Raw genomic sequence first — 18073 nt, 5'->3', positions numbered from 1 at the left:
TATTCACTTATACCACACATTATGTGTGGATTAAAACTGTAAAAAGTAGGGTCACACTAAAATCTTTAACAAATATGTCCTACGCATATTTCTGGTGAACAAAACCATGAAACACAATTATCTCACACATACACACAACGACCAGTAGCACACACACCCTACATACACCCACATACGATGAGATCGATAGGCTTACCATGGGTCATAAATTAGGTGCGCCTACAGAACTGTCAGTCAGGGGAACACAGAGGGTCATAAATCATAGAGTCATCAATCAATCATTTTGACAGTTTGACAGAAAGTGTATGATATTACTAGTGTATGCCAAATTAATAAATGTGACAGCATATTATAAAGTTGAATACATTTTAGTAAAGTTTAATAGTTTTTATTATTATTATTATTTTGTTTTATTGTTTTAGTAATAAACATTTTACTTTTAAATTATTTTTTTTTTAAACTTTTTTTTTTACATTCAGCCTTGCTTTGCACCATTATAACTGCTCAGAGTTAAGAATCACTTAAGAATGTTATTTACATGTATTTTATATGGATATGAGAACAATAAAATGAAACTCACTACTAATGACTGAAATGATGCTGTGCTGTTCTTTAGTGGTTGAACTCATACTAACATACTTACTGAGTAATTTACTAGTATTTCCTAGTAATTAACTAGTAGATAATTGTTAATGAAGAACTATTTGTGACCTGCTTAGTTCCCGCATAGTTACCTGTGAATTGTTAAACAGTATTGTATAGTGTTATAGGCACTTGTATCTCAACTTTTAACACAGTCCTATATTTCCAATGTAAGCTTCCTTTTCATTTATTTTTATAATGAAGTAAAGTAAACATTTTTGGACCATACTGTACAGATTTGATTAAGATACTTGCCCCACCTTATTTTAAACTTCCTTAAGTGTGCTTATTCTCTGAATTACCTTCAAAAGTAGATTCAATCAAATTTAATCACTGATGTGTGAAGCATCTCTAAAGCAAGATTTTTTTCTTTCTCAAGAGTGTCAACTGATTTATCCCTAGACCTCCACCTACTTTATCATTACAATTGGAAAATGTTAGCCTTTTTATTAACTATTTTTCCCATCTGCACAGATGTGGGAGAGGATCAAGTTCATAGCATTTTTGATGATGGTGGGAGGTGGGTGCATGTCATGTGGGAGGTGGTGGGCCAGCGTCATCTCCCAGGCATCCAGCAGCTGCACATTGAGTCCTCGGAACATGGCACGCAGCACAGCATCAATCTGTAGATAGTACCATTCACTGCCGTACAGACTTTTATTTGGGATTATACTGTGCAGGTTGGGAGTACGAATCACCACCAAAGTGTCAGGCTCACGGTTCAGCAGACGAACCAATGCTTTCCGGATGTGCCTGAGGCGGCGTATATACATCTCAATAGGTAAGGTGTTAAAGTGAGCCCACACACTCACGAAAACCACTGTATCTGGCCCACCCTGGATCCTGTCCAGCTCATTCGCTACGTACCACAGCTTTGAAGTGAAAACAGGGTTGCAGCGGATGGGTGGTCCATGAAGACGGAAGTGCATCAGTATGTTGTTTCTGCTGTCCACAGCCATGAATGGCCCCACTCTTTTAGGGCTGTGAATGTTGAACTCTGAAGTTGAGTGAATCATGGTGTTGGGTGAAACATGATGAAACACAGATGAAAAAAGTGGATGAAACTTTAATGCATGAGCAAATTAGCTCAAACGAAATAGAAAAAATGTGGTAAAACAGAAAGACAGGGATTAATAATAGATTAATAACCTATACTATAATTAATTATCCTGCTCTTACCAGGAACAAATGCAGTGAGGTACTCAAACCACTGCCGCACAGTGGAATCTCCAAACATGTATAGAGTCTTCCCTCTAAGACACTGTGTTATGGCTGCTGAATCAGGAAACTCGCGCATTACTGCACCATTCAAAGGCCTCCAGGTATCATGATAGTAATATCCAGCAGCAGTGTAATTTAATTTAATTTGTCCTTCGAGAGAAAAACAACAACAAAATAATTAGTACATCATAACAATGTGTAGTGGTACTATGGACTACAGAGGTATGTGTTTTTAACTTTGTCGCTTGGTTGTTTGATGCTAGCATTGTCCACTTACCATGCAATTTACTTGTTTAATGTGATGTTGGGCTACCGAGACTGTGTACATGTGCGGTGTGCTGCTCACTCTCAGTGCGGTGTGCCATCAAGGCTTCCATCTTTGTAGCATGGTAGTTTAAAGTAGCCCCAGTCAGAGCACCAGCTGTTGCTGTCACAACTACTAAAGAAGCTATCGTATGATTTTCGTATGTGTCATCGTGAGTACTATGTTATCGGATCACGGTAGGTAAATCGTTTAGTTCTATTACTCGAGCTAAATGATCTTGCATACGTTCCAAATTAAGGTTGTAACACCTGTTTGTTGTTCTTAGGGTCCTCGATTTTGCATGCGTTAAGGCAGGCTGAGTGAGATGTGGTCGTTTCGGTATAGCACCTCCCCCTCACTCGCCGAGCCATGTTGCTGCTTTTGATTGGTTTTATTTTGCTTTGTGTTGGTTACTGCCACTAAGATCAGTTTTCTTTAATTCAACTGTGTTGTAACAGTCTTTATCAATTATGCTGATACTGCTATGCGGTAGTAGTGGTTTTGGTCAGCTTCGGTAAACTTGCTACCTGTAATCAGTTTGAGTGTGGGGTTATCTGTGTTTTTGTGACAGTAAGTTTGTTTCTTTTGTTTTGTCTAGTTTTTGTTTTTTTATATACTTTTGTTTGCCTGCTTTGAGCATATTGTAATTGATTTTTGTTTTCTCCTTGTAGGAGCTGAGTGCTTCCTGAGGCTGGGGGGAGTTCTTGGCTGCAGCTTAGGCTTTACTTAACCAAGGGTCGTTGGTTGCAACGACAATGTGTTTGCAACGACAATGACTGTGTTTATTTGCAATGAATTTTGTGGGTATGATTCTGATTGGTGGGGTTCTTTTCCCTTTTGTATAGCTGGTGCTGTTGTACTAGCCTGCCCTTCATACAGGAAGCCTCAGTTCTCCTATGATTGTTAATTTCTTCTTGTGACTGTTTTCTTTTTGACCAATGCTGACTGTGTTGGTTGCTGATTTTTTTTTAATAATAATTCTTGGCCAGTCTTTTTAACTTCAAAATAAAATGTATTTTTGTATAGAAACCCATGCCTCTTGCCTGTTCTAAGTGGAACGTATTTGTGTGTCTTTGTTTGGGGTATTTTCCCCGTTTTCTCAGGGTGGCGTAGTTACTACGAAATAAGCCACATTGCTACAATTGTATACTGATGGACTGATTTTTTGGTGATGAAAAGAAAAATTAATCAACAATAAAACATAAATGAAGTTTCAGAGATTACTGTAATGTACACCAGTATATTTCAGGACTACTTCAATATTTTCAGCTGCCATATGTAGCATAATTGCTATGTAGCTGCAATTAGGTTTAAATTTCTTAAACATTTTTCCATTTAAAATTCACACAATGCGTAATACAAGATAGGAATGAATGATTTAACAATAAATTTACCTGGTTCTTCAGGTAATACAGTCACTTTGTCCGTCACTGATGCAGGTATACGAACTTTGAGATTTACACCCCTAAAGAAAAAACCTACAGTTTGATACTTTTATTCTGTGTAGTGCTGCATTTTAACTATAACTGATTATAATTGTTTTTTTATTATTTTTTGGATAATGAAAAAAAAATATCTATAAAGATTTCTTCAAGTACGCCCCACTGCTAACTTACCTCTGGAAGAGCATTTCATCATATTTCGTAATGCCGTTGGTCCTATATCCCCCTATATAATGTTGTATTCGTGTTTCACAGCCTAGAATTTGGGGTTTGTAGCAGTACCAGGGCTCTCCAGTTAAAGGGTCAGTGTAGTTGCAGAATGGCTTTTGGTTGAACGGCAGGCACACATTGCACTCAGTGGAGTCTGAGAGGGCACCAGAGCGGAACTGGCTTTTAAAAAACACTCGGTCAGGTTGTTCTTTCTGAAATCTCTTGAGCACCACGACTGCCTCACTGGGGTGCACCATTGTGATTTCCACTTGCACTACACCAGCCCACAGCAGTGGGAACAGCACTGTATAGTTCCCATCTTTGTGGTCATGCACCTTCCCTGCAACCCCAGCGTCAAGCTGGGGTGAATGCAGCCGGGCTATCAGGAAATCTCCACCATGCTTCTTAGGCAGACCTAGGAAGTTCTGCACATGGACTTCAACCACAAGCTGACCACCTACACGTTGCTCTGCTGGGCCCTGAATCACAAAGTAACTCTTGGTAGGGTCGCTGCTGAACTCCACAGGGAGACCTTGCACCAAGGGACCAGGCCATGCAATGGAATTGAGCAGAGATCTCTCTTCTATGGCCTCTTCTGCTGTGGGCTCCTGGCCAAGGTGTGCACAGTATGTGTGGTTTACCTCCAGTGGCAACAAGATTTCAGTGGGCTGAAAGACTGAATGGATGCTCTTCTGGATTTGGCTGATGGTGAAAATGACCTGCCCTCTCAAATTCTACAAACCATGAAAAGAGAGACATTTGAATTGCACATACAATCAAAACAGCATTCAGAGAGATACTCTAATTGGAGGAAATAGTCCAGCTGCAGTACAATTGCAACAACAATGTGCTGCCTGTCTGGACATGGGTCTTAAAGAGCTATACTCACCTCCAGAGATATGATGTTGAAGATAAGCAATATAAACCCTGATAGTGCCAACATAATAAAGATGACCACAAATTTTGTCCTGTGTCCCTTCATGGATGAGATCTCTATGATCAGAGTACAGAATGCCAGTTTACAATCAGTTAAACTAACAGTGGACAATTTTCACAACCTGACATGATTGGCATGTCATGGCACTTTTTTTTTGTAGCCACAAAAACACATTATTTCTAGGCATCACTTTTAATTACATGGAGTACAGTTACCATCGTCCTCTTGAGGAAAAGTTTCATCTCTTAATAATTATTTCACGAGGCTGAAATTCGCTTATTCGTCTTATTTGGATTTTTTGTTCCACGTTAAAAGGTCCAGCAGTTATTTTCACGCGCCTGTAGATGGTGCCTTGAAGCACACTAATATCGATCGGCCATAAAAACTAATATCGATCAGCCACAAAAACTATTTCCAAACTATCTTTTCCCCAACATTTAAATTATCGACATAAAATTTACGCACTAAAGTTAAACGAAAAAAGATTGTCGACACTTGTGAAATTTTATTGATAATTTACATTTCCATCAGCTGTAGGGTATTAGTAAGCATTTTAATGCGCTAAACCGTTTACTGCAACAACAAAAAAAAACCTTGGATGGAAACGTGGCTAGTGTTGGGTAAGTGACTCAAAAAAGGTAATCCACTACAGATTTCTAATTACTACTTTAAAATTGTAACCTGATTACATTATTGATTACTGCATATAAAAAGTAATCAGATTAGTCAATACTTTACTTTCAAGTTACTATCAAACCTACAAAAATACACTACAAATTGAAACTCATAGTTCTTTCAGTAATTTTAGCGTGTGTTCTCTGGTAATTCATTAAAGCGCATGCTCATTGCTGATTAACTGATGCTGTTAATCATCCAGGGCTGACCCCAATTTCTTCTCCATGCATTTTTTCCAGCTCAGCTAGTGGCCTAAGTTTTGTTTAATGGATGCTGAGGTAACTTAGCTGTCAATGTATGACTTGATCAGAAAATGTTTATCATAAAACCTGCCTCAGGTGTTGTCACTGTCACAGCTCAGTCAGATCAGAACTCAATTTCCCAAGATGCAACACTCACTTCTCATGCACGCATGTGCTCACCATCCCCGGAGTTCTGATCAGACACACCTGGCACCAATCACACTCTCACCGCTAGTACTTAGGGATATCATTCACCTAGAGTCAATGCGAAGTATATGTTCAGTCAACTCGTTTCTCTGCGTTACCAAGCCAATCTAGTTAGTTAGTCTTATCGTTATCCTCGACCCTTGTTTCTGGTTTCGACTACGCTCTCTGCCTGACCCCGTTTGTGTTGTTCGTCCGATCGCTTGACCATTGCCTGTCTTACGACTACGTTTCTTGAACTTCCCGATACCACGCTCTACACCTGCCGCCCGCTTCTGCTTCCGTGCCGATTCGAGGTTCGTGACAGAATACTTCGCCTTCCAATGGAAGCAGCGGGAGATTCCCGTTGGCCGCAAGCCATCGAGGGACATGGCCGGATGATTAGTGACCATGATCACCATCTCGCAAGCCTGACTGAGCAGGTAGCTCGGCTAAACCAAACCGCGCAGTTTTCTACGGCACCGACCACACGCTTACCTCCCACTCCAGCACCGGAGAAGTACGACAGAGATCCGGCACGCTGCCGAGGTTTTTTACTCCAGTGCTTCCTGTTTTTTTCAACGTACCCAGACATGACGGAGAATCTGAAAATAATCCACTTCATGGAACTCTTAACCGGGAAAGCTCTCCTCTGGGCCACAGCGGAATGGGAACAGGAAGGGAACGTCATCAGCACATATGATCAGCTGACATCACGTTTCCGCACTGTATTCGATCATTCTCCAGACAACCGGGAGAGTGGGGAGGAATTATTATCCTTGACGCAGGGATCACGTTGTTATGCTCTTGAATTCCGTACTGTGGCCGCTAGGAGTGGATGGAATCAACCCGCTCTAAAGACTATGTTTTGCCAGGGATTAAATGCCGACATCGTAACGGAGCTGGCGTGTCGTGATGATCAGCTGACTCTCGACTCACTCATTAACGTAGCTATACGCCTGGATCGTCTACTACGGAGCTGCCGCTAAATACGCAGCGAGGCGGAAGTACCAGCGTCTGAGAGCTGTGGTGAACCCATGCAGCTGGGACAGACTCGGGTGAGCATGCAGGAGAGAGAACGACGGCGCCGTGAACATTTTTGTTTCTACTGTGGCGAGAAGAGCCACTTCGTGCAACAATGCCCTCTCAAACAGTGCTCTACGCGAGAGGAAACCAAAACTCCCAAACAACCTCAGTCAGGGGTGAGTTTAGAACCCACTGCCCAGTACTCAGTTCAGTCTGCATTTGTATTACCAGTTATATTAGAATACTCAGGCGTTTCCTGTATTTTAGAGGCGCTGATCGACTCTGGAGCGGCGGGGAATTTCATCGACCAAGAGACCATACACCAATACAACATCCCCGTTTGTCCTCTCAGCACCCCCGAACCTATTAACCTCTGCACCAGCGCTCTTCATCAGAAAAAAATTACGTTCCACGTCATTGTGACGGCCTGGCATCCAGTGGTTCTCGGTCTTCCTTGGCTCGAACATCACAACCCACAAATTTCATGGAATCAAAGGGAGATCGCTCGCTGGTCAGCTCACTGCATCAATCACTGTCTCCAAGTCCCTGTGATCACCTTAGCGTCCACATCCATTGAGAGCCCTGACAAGGCGGACAACGTTCTGATCCCCAGTGTTTACCACGACCTCATTGAAGTATTCAGTAAAAAGAAGGCTAGTGGACTACCTCCTCATCGAGATTACGACTGCGCAATCGATTTGCTTCCAGGCACTACACCACCGCGAGGGAGAGTCTATCCGTTAACAGTAACTGAACAAAAAGCCATGGAGGAGTACATTCAGGAAGCATTGCACCAAGGTTATATATGACCATCTACTTCTCCAGCATCAGCAGGGTTTTTCTTCGTAGAGAAGAAGGGAGGAGGTTTACGACCATGCATCGATTACCGAGGACTAAACCGGTGTTGCGTCAAGTACCGTTACCCACTACCTCTAGTACCAGCCGCTCTGGAACAACTACGCACTGCCACCATCTTCACGAAACTGGACTTATGCAGTGCATACAACTTGGTCCGGATTCGAGAAGGAGATGAATGGAAGACTGGGTTCAGCACAACTTCAGGTCACAATGAGTATCAGGTCATGCCGTATGGGCTTTCTAACGCTCCCTCGGTCTTCCAATGTCTAATTAACGACGTGTTACGTGACATGCTGGGACGCCATGTGATCACCTACATAGATGACATTCTAATATATTCTAACTCCCGGGAGGAACATGTTCACCACGTCTGCCAAGTTCTACAACGACTGCTCCATCATCAGTTATATGTTAAAGCTGAGAAATGCGAATTTCATAGAACCACCATTGCGTTTCTGGGATACATCATCAGCCCCGAAGGGATCTCCATGGACCAAGAAAAGGTCCAGGCAGTAGTAAACTGGCCCACACCCACGACGATCAAGGAACTACAGAGGTTTCTGGGGTTTGCAAACTTCTACAGAAGGTTTATTAGGAATTTCAGTGCCATCGCCAACCCCCTAACGTCCCTGCTAAAGGGGAAACCCAAACGTCTGTCATGGAATCCAACCGCCCAAACCGCCTTCGACAAGCTCAAGAAAGCCTTCACTACTGCACCCATCATCAAACATCCGGACCCATCTAGACTGTTTATAGTGGAGGTGGACGCGTCAGAGACCGGGGTAGGAGCCATTTTATCCCAGTGGTTCGGAGAGAGGCCAAAGCTCCATCCGGTGGCATTCTTCTCGCGAAAGCTCTCCCCCTCTGAGAGAAACTACGATGTGGGAAATCGTGAACTCTTGGCAGTTAAGTTAGCGCTGGAGGAGTGGAGACACTGGTTAGAGGGGGCTACACATCCCTTTGTCATCTTCACAGACCATAAGAACCTGGAGTATCTTCGCACTGCAAAGAGACTCACACCCCGCCATGCCCGATGGGCCCTGTTATTCACCAGGTTTCACTTCATGTTATCATACAGACCAGGGTCCAAGAACATAAAAGCTGATGCCCTGTCTCGTCTCAACCACACAGAATGTGTCAACGAGCACGAGGAGTATATCATCCATCCTTCATGTATCATCAATGCGCTAGAGTGGGATCTGGACCAGGAACTAGAGGAGATTCCCCAGTCGCAAGTACCCGTAAAATGTCCCCCGAACAAACTTTTTGTACCCGAAGAGTACCGTCAAGAACTCATCTGGGCGCACACGGTACTCGGTACAGGGCATCCAGGGGCACAGTGCACACACCATCTCCTAAAAGAGAAGTACTGGTGGTCCAATATGGAGGGAGATATACACAAGGTGGTGGCATCCTGTTCATCTTGCGCACAGAATAAGGTACCTCGGACCCTCCCATACCCGAACGCCCATGGTCATACATATCAGTTGACTTCGTAACGGATTTACCAAGATCCCAAGGAAATACCACAGTTCTAGTCACAGTGGACCGGTTTTCCAAGTCCGTACATTTTATTCCATTACCCGCTCTCCCCACCGCCTTCGTGACAGCCGAACTTCTATTCCAGTATGTTTTTAGATATTTCGGCATTCCGGAGGAGATTATCTGTGATAGGGGTCCGCAGTTTACTTCCAGAGTGTGGTCCAGCTTCATGACTAAGATGGGAGTAACAGTGAATCTCACCTCCGGATATCACCCACAAGCCAACGGACAAGTTGAACGAATCAATCAGGAATTAGGGCGATTCCTCCATACTTTCTGTGCCAATAACCCCGAGGATTGGAGCAAGTTTCTGCCATGGGCCGAGTACGCCCAAAATTCACTACGTCATTCGGCTACCAATCTCACTCCTTTCCAGTGCGTACTAGGTTACCAACCTCCACTGTTCCCATGGAACGCTCCCACCGCAGCTCCTGCCGTTGACCAATGGTTTGAACGTAGTGAGCGTGTCTGGGCTGACACCCACCGACACCTGAAAGAGACCACAGACACATACAAGCGCAAAGCAGATCGCCACCGGAACGAACACCCTAATTACCAACCAGGCGATAGGGTGTGGTTGTCCACCAAGGACTTAAGACAACCTCATAGCTGTAAAAAACTAACACCAAGATACACGGGACCATTCAAGATCCTCAAGCGAATCAATGAAGTCACTTACCATCTGGAACTGCCACGACACAGCCACATCTCCCCCTCATTCCACGTATCACGTCTCAAACCTGTTGTCAACGGTCCATTAGCTATAGAAGTACTATCTGAAACTCCTCCGACCCCTCTGGAAATTGATGGACAACCGGCTTACCGTGTCAAGAAAATCATCAAATCTAGACACAGGAGAGGCAAGCTGGAGTATTTGGTTGAGTGGGAGGGTTATGGACCTGAGGAACAATGCTGGGTTCCCAAGCAGGACATACTGGATCCACAGCTTACTAAAGACTTTCACGCAACTTATCCTGATCTCCCAGGTCCACGACCCCGGGGGAGGCCAAGAAAGAACTCAGCTCCCGGAGTGAGCCCTTTGGGGGGGGGTTCTGTCACACACACACTCTCACCGCTAGTACTTAGGGATATCATTCACCTAGAGTCAATGCGAAGTATACGTTCAGTCAACTCGTTTCTCTGTGTTACCAAGCCGATCTAGTTAGTTAGTCTTCTCGTTATCTTCGACCCTTGTTTCTGGTTTCGACTACGCTCTCTGCCTGACCCCGTTTGTGTTGTTCGTCCGATCGCTTGACCATTGCCTGTCTTACGACTACGTTTCTTGAACTTCCCGATACCACGCTCTACACCTGCCGCCCGCTTCTGCTTCCGTGCCGATTCGAGGTTCGTGACAGTCACTATATGTAGATATAAAATATTTGTAAATATAAAACTTTAACTAGGCTAGTTTGACGTCACTAGCCAAGAGGAGGCACAACTAAGCTATGTGTTTAGCTGGTACAGTGCCATGCAAAGTACATGATCTTTCCTTTGCCTATGCTCTGCGCATATCATATTAATGTAAACTGGAACTACACACCTTGTTTTCCTGCTCAGCAGCAGAGGATGTTAGTGTTTCAGTTTCAAACTAATCTATATGTCATGTGATGTAAACAGCATATACAAAAGTAGTTATATCATACACTTTCTGTCAAACTGTCAATCAAAGTAGTGTGTTTGATCATTTATGGCCCCTCTCTTTCCCTGACTGACAGGTCTGTAGGTACACTTTAATTTATGACAGGTCTGGGGGGTAACCCTATCCACTGTATCAGTGGGTCAATCTGGCTAATTTGTGTCTGGTAGTGGTGGAGAGAGGTGTGTGGGGGGAATAATCCTCCTCCCAACAAAAGGTGTTTATGTTAATGAGTTTGATTTTTTTGGTTTGGGTGAAATACGTCTGAAAAGAAGTAAAGTTTTAATATGGGCATGTGTTTGTGTTACTGTGTGGGGTTATTTCGTTTGTGTAGACACATTGTTAGAAAAGCATTATGATTGAAATGTGTACATATATGAGTAGAATATTTGTTTTGTGAAATAAATGAAAACAAATGTTGATTACGTTTAGGGAGGCTGGTCTGCCTTTGAATAAAAAAGTTTAGGAGGTAAAGCGTTTTTTTAAAAAAAGAATCTGTTTAAAAGAATCGCGTGAAGTACATAACTCCTAAAACATAAACCTTTAGGAACTAAAAAGATTAAAAGAGTTGTTTAAAAAGAAATCCGTATTACATGTCTTCCAAAAAAAAAAAAAAAAACCCACATAAAACCTTTAGGAGGTAAAAATGTTTAAAAGAGTTGTTTAAAAAGAATAGCGCGTATTACATGACTTCTAAACAAAGATCCTTACGAGGTAAAAATGTTAAAGTGCTGGCTAAAAGAATCTCCGTAATGTTTTAAACTAGGAGATAAGTTTTCTTTTCCAGAGGTGCATCCCATTCGCTGTGTGAAGCGTTAATGAAAGTTAAACCGAACCTACCTCACTCTCTCGCTAAACCCCGCCCACACATAAGTGTTTTCAGACACGCCCCCCCCCTCCCTCTCTCTCTCTCTCTCTCTCTCTCTCTCTCTCTCTCTCTCTTTAAACACGCCCATACAAGTGTTTTCATCGTAGACAGTATGTTCTGTCAAGCTGTCAATCGTAGAGGTAGAAGTAGTAGGGCTAATTTATGGTTTGTGTTTTTCCTGACCGACAGTTCTGTAGGTACACCTAATTTATGACCAGGGGTGGTGGGGGTGGTGGGGGTAACCCTATCCACTGTATCAGTGGGTCATTTTGGCACCTGTATGTCTGGGTTGTGTCCTTCATTTCCTGGGGGTGTGTGTTTTGTGTATTGTGGGGGACCTCCCCCAACAAATGTGTTTATGTTAATGACACTGTTGTGAAACGTGTTTCTCCCTGAATTAATCAAACACAATTTATATATGTATACCTTTTTGTGGTATAAGAGAATGTTTCTTTCTGAAATTACTTTTGTGGTATCGTTTTATTTTGAAGCTTAAGGATGGTTTAGGTGAAATATGTCTGAAAAGAATATCAATGTTTAATATGGGCATGTGTTTTTGTTACTGTGTGGGGTTATTTCGTTTGTGTAAACACATTGTTAGAAAAGCATGATGGTTGAATGTGAATATATATGAGCAGAATGTTTGCTTGTGAAATAAATGAAAACAACTGTTGATTACGTGTTTGGGAGAACGGCGTGACTTTGAATAAACATTTACTGAAATAAAACCCCTGAAACAGACAAACCATCGATATGGCCAAAGAAATGTAAAAAATGTTTTTACATACATTCTAAACATAAACCTTTAGGAGGTAAAACGTTTAAAAGTGCTGTTTAAAAGAATCGTGCGTTTTGTTTCAACTATAAACAAGATTTTGGAAAATGGTTAATAAATGAAATGAGACACAATTATTTTTGCAATTCACAAATAAATAAATAAATAAATCCCAGTGAGCACACAAAGATGTCTAGAAGACGTCTGGAAAAGATCACGTACTGTTTTAAGCGTCTTATTTAGGTCGTGTTAAATTCACACATTCACTGATTCTGACAGTCAAATTCACAAACCTGCAGGAGAGCACTACATCATCACCGGAATCGGGATGTTTCAGTAACACGATCATTCTTATAAAGGATTGTTTCCATTGTAACAGCTCAACAGTAACGAATTAACAAAGTAGAGGAGAGCGGGGTATGTTGTCACACTCTTCACTCTTTCTTATATTGTCTGGGCACAACACATCACAATGGTATAAACGCCAGACCACATGAAAGAAACTCATTGGGATTCAGGCGGAAACCTATGTTATTGGTAGTATTCTTCTTATTATTAGGATTCCTCCATAAGGAGGAAACCTATTGTCATTGTTAGTATTCTTCTTCTTCTACTTATCCAGCCATCCATCCATCGTCTACCGCTTACTCCTTTTCAGGGTCACGGGGAACCTGGAGCCTATCCCAGGGAGCATCGGGCACAAGGCAGGGTACACCCTGGACAGGGTGCCAATCCATCGCAGTTCTTCTACTTATTGTTATTATTATTATTATTATTATTATTATTATTCTCCTTACCTCCCTAAAGTGCCCAATAACTGAAGATCTGAATGGTAAAAAGTTTTTTTAATTTGGCACATTGATAGTACAGGCCATGTGTATCTGCCACACCACAAATGGCCCACGTGAACCCATAGGACGTGCTACAGGCCACACCCAAATTCTACATGATTTTCCCTCCGCCCCATAAGTCCAAAATGTCTGAAAATTTGTCAACATGCCTTATTTCTCATGGGGAACAATAAATTCAATACATTCAAATTAAAGTAATGTTGTATCAGCATTAAGTAATTCTCTAAAATTCTCACTGACTCCTGATTTTTCTCTATAATGATCATTCGTGGAAAACTACAAAAATGAACTGAATGTTCTGAAATGTTGCGTCTGTGGGATACATTTCTGTACCATGTCAATTTTGAAATGGTTCACAATATTGAGGAGGAATCCGCCATTGCTGCTTGCAGCTATATTTAATTGTGAATATTGGTAATTTTTCCAAATTCAAAACCAAATTCAATATCATTACAGAACTCAAAATAACAATAACAAAAAAAAAGCTGTAAAAATCTGTAAATAACAAAAAAAAGCAACATCTTTATCTGACTAATCATACTCATCTTCCGAGTTACATCTCTGGCACACATGGATTGCCTGGCCTGAGGTGCAAGCATCATGGGGCCATTTGTTACACCTCACACACTGCATCCAAGTCTCCTTTGGGTGGCTGTTTGTGAATGGATGATTCAGTGGTGTGTGAGTTAGAATGCTGTTTTGCGCCATTTTCTTCCTCTCCAAGTATTCTTTTTCAGGGACCAGCTTCTGGATAGAGCCAGATGTCCTCTTTAGTTTGTAGACTTGTGTCAGCACTGACACTACTGGAAAAGGGTGAGCTGATGCTAGCATAGGAATTGGGTAGTTATGGGTCTGAGCTTGTGGCAGGAAGGGCTGGCCTGGTGCTGGGCCTGGCATGGCTTGGTTGGTGGTCAGGCCTGGCATGGGTGGATTAGTGCTGTGGCCTGGCATGTCTGGGCTGATGCTGGGGCCTGGCATGAATGGGTTGGCTCTCAGGCCTGGCATGGCTACGTAGGTGCTGGGGCCTGGCATGGCTGGATTGGTGCCAGGGCCTGGCATGGCTAGATTGGTACTGGGACCTAGTATGGCTTCCAAAATACATCCCTGTACATCCCACCCTAAAGCCAGCCTGAATATTAAAGTTGCAACCAGAGGATAGGCAATTGCCACAATTCTGGGAATGTCATAAATTGACATTGTTTCCCCAGGATTGTTCCTCATCCAGGCATCACACATTGTGTTGATGTACCTCTTTAGTGGCGATGGAAGCAGTGTGGTGGGAATGACAGCATTACTTTCTTTTTCTACCCACATTGGAGCAAACTTCAGCTGGTGTGCCACAGCAAACTGGTAGGCAAGTCTTCTGACCTCACTTGGTGACAGACGGAAATAAATATCATCTGACCTAGCAATATATTAAAGGGGTCATATCATGATTTTTAAACATGATTCTTTAAATGACGCCACTGGAGATAAGTGGACGGAAGAGAGGAAATGTGCCATTCTGCTACAGTGCCTGGGAGCTGAAGGGTTAAAAGTCTTCTACATGCTGCCTGATAAAGGTCAGACTGTTGCTAATGCCTTCAAAGCATTAGAGGAACATTTTCAGCCCGCTACAAATGTTGTCTTTGAACGGCACAAATTCAGAAAACACACCCAAAGGTCAGATGAATCAGTGAAGGATTTGGTTGCTGCTCTACGGGAGGTCAGTGTATACTGTTACATCCACGATCGTACGGGACCAATTACTGGAAAAAGCATCCTCTGCATGCATTCGTGAGTGACTTTTGCTACAGCCGCAACTAACACTGAACTAACACGTCTCCACAGTGACACCTATTGGACACTTGCAGGTGTTGATCTGAAACAACCTTGACAACGATTCAGACAAGCGATGATAATTTTAACCTACATGTTGTTTATATGAAATAATGAAGTATGTGGTGGTGCTCCTGACTGCTATGCTGTTGTCTTGGGTGTGAATCCTAGGTGAAGTGTCCCTGTCCACATTGCTGTAAGAGCCATTTAAAAATTTTGTGGTTGTTTTTTTATTATTATTATTTTTATATATTGAGTTTTTAACAATACATCTGACAACTACATGAGCTTGGTTTTGTGAACTGTAGGCTCCTCATTGTGAATAACTATAGGTTATTTTGGTCATGAAAAATGAAGGTGTCCAAATTCTCTCTCGCCTACGTAATAATCCACAACATCTGGCCATGTCTTCTTTATTTTTATCCGGAAAGTTGGGATTTCACGTCAGATGATTAACAAGGCATCCTGAGACGAGCACTGACCATGGATCACTACAAACACTACTGAATCGTTTCAGTTTTATAAACCTACATAATAAAATTGACCGGAGAACAGTTCAAATTATTTATTAAACACTGGCTCATTGGTTCACCTGGAGAGCAAAACCAACTAGCGCCGAAACATCAAACTTTCAAAACGTTTTGAAACAGTATGACGTAATGAAACCTCGTTTGCTGAAATCACGTGACTTGGCCAGTTTGATATGCACTCTGAACCACTGGTTCGAAACAAAAGATTCATAAAGGTTACAAAGCTTCATGAAGCAGTGTTTTGAAAGCGCCCATAACTAGTTTGGTGTGTGTGTGTGTGTGGCACAGTAGCCTGTGAAGCCACCTCCGTAAAATTAGTTTTTGCAGGTCGGGATGTCAAGTCCCAGAGTGTCAAACATTGGAACGTGAAAACAAAGATCACAACAACGAGATAAAACAGATGCAGTGAACAGTCCACAGAGAACTTGTGCTGTTGTCATTGTCACGCACGAGACGTGTTTTGTTGTTGTTCTTGTTTTTTAATAGTTTTTTATTTAAATGTCCAAAACAGTCACTGTTAGGTTTCCACTTATTTATAATTATGAGTTCGGAATTACACCGCACCAGGGAAGAAAGAAAAACACTTACCCAGGCCCGGAATAATCGCACTTCTTGACACCAAATTGTTAGAAATCTCCAAATCTCATCTTATGTCTTCCAGACCTCCATCAGCCTTTTTAGCCTGTTCTACAATTACTTCTGTTAACTTTACTCTTAATTCTGTGCTGCTATGAGCTAGAAAGTTTGGTTTACCATGGAGCGTTCAGGCCTGGGGAGTCTAAAATGAGCACACACTGACTTCATGCGTGCTCACACAGACATCCCACTTTATTCATGCTGAGCAGAAGTATTTATACACATTGATAAGAGCAGTGCGTAGACGGTTTCTACTAGGTCAGGGGCCAGACAGATACACAAAACACACAGCGCACAGGGTCATACTACAAAATAAGTCTACATGTTTCAGATATATTCAAGGATGGCAGTTGATCAGCTTATTCAAAGAGGTAATTAAATATATACATTCATCATAGGTATTTGATAGCACAGAGACATACAAACAGAAGCTATAACCCAGTATTCTCCGTATCCAAGGTGTCTTAATACAGTTCATAATATAAGAGAGTACATGATACAAGAGAATTTCCTTTCAGTCACTTTTCACAAAACGAAAAAAAAACAAAACAAAACAAAACAAAAAAACATTGCTTTAACATATTATTGCAACATTTTACCAAAATCAAGATTGAAAACATTCGACCAAAATCTCATGTTATAAAAAATTAAGTGCTACGCACAGGCTGTTTAACACAATATTGGCCGATTAGACAGAAATGCTAAGCTAAACTGTAAACTGTCTGCCCTCTCTCTCTTCACTGTTCCCACACCTCAGACCTCAAATACATAAAATATTACCTTTTATGGACAGTTTTTAAAGTAAAGAGTAAAGAAGATGCTGTACTTGTTCAAACAAGCGGTTCTTTATTTACCCTTGTAAATTTGCGTCTATGCATGCTGGGTGTTAAAGTATTTCCACACAAAGATGTGTTAAAAAAAAATAACACAAAAATAGCACAGAGATGTGTTGTTTATACTTTTTTTTTTTTCTAAAATTCTGCTAAAATGCTCACAAAATAAACAATTACACATGAATTTCAGGTGACATTTAGTAAAATCATTAAAACATTTGACATATGTAAGAATTTCTGCATTGGAGTTGCATCATCTTACAAATCTCCCTGCCATTCAGGAAGACAGGAGTCCCACTCCCTTCCTTTCAAAAAACTGTAAAATGCTCCAAATTGAAGGTGGAGACGGATGCAAGTGCAGAATTACTAAAGTTTAACAAAGAACAAAACAAAACACAAAAATACACTATGAGTTTGAGGCAAAACACTATGGCAAAATAAACCAGAGACTTCAACACGGCAACAAAGACAATTGCAAAGAAAGACAAATGTAAGACAAAGAGTGCAGTGCAAACTGTGGCAATATACACCTTAGTGCTCATTAAAAGAACGTGATACAGGTACAGGTGGTCATGTGACTGTGATGCAGTGAGGTGCAGTGGCTGCTGGGAGCTGTAGTTCAGAATCCCTTCTCTGCTTTACATGCCTCAAAAGGTGCTAACTCCCGGAGTGACACAAAACACTCGCTTCCCTGGTGGACCTGGCCCTCTGGGCAAAATGTCTTCCACACCACGGAGAGACGACATGATATCCCCGGCCTGGCTCGAATGCATAGTGATGGCTACTGCACAGCTAGTGGGAGGAGTGAAGTTCAAGGCGGAGCCTGAGGGGGAAGCAATGCTCC

General features: G+C 42.0%; 1 protein-coding gene across 1 annotated transcript; it reads right to left on the bottom strand.

Moving 5' to 3' along the window:
- Positions 1 to 953: 953 nt before the first annotated feature.
- LOC128609157 (NXPE family member 3-like) lies at positions 954 to 17664 on the bottom strand. Its single transcript, XM_053627583.1, has 6 exons — positions 16349 to 17664; positions 4709 to 4812; positions 3784 to 4553; positions 3562 to 3632; positions 1822 to 2013; positions 954 to 1639 (listed from the first exon to the last, which is right to left on the bottom strand). The coding sequence occupies exons 2-6, from the start codon at positions 4799 to 4801 to the stop codon at positions 1092 to 1094; spliced, it is 1674 nt and encodes a 557-aa protein (XP_053483558.1). The 5' UTR covers positions 4802 to 4812; positions 16349 to 17664; the 3' UTR covers positions 954 to 1091.
- Positions 17665 to 18073: the final 409 nt, after the last annotated feature.

Source organism: Ictalurus furcatus, chromosome 6, assembly GCF_023375685.1.
Source record: "Ictalurus furcatus strain D&B chromosome 6, Billie_1.0, whole genome shotgun sequence".
NCBI classification, from domain to species: domain Eukaryota; kingdom Metazoa; phylum Chordata; class Actinopteri; order Siluriformes; family Ictaluridae; genus Ictalurus; species Ictalurus furcatus.
Note: the sequence above shows the minus strand (reverse complement) of the source record. Positions and strands in the feature narration are given on the sequence as shown.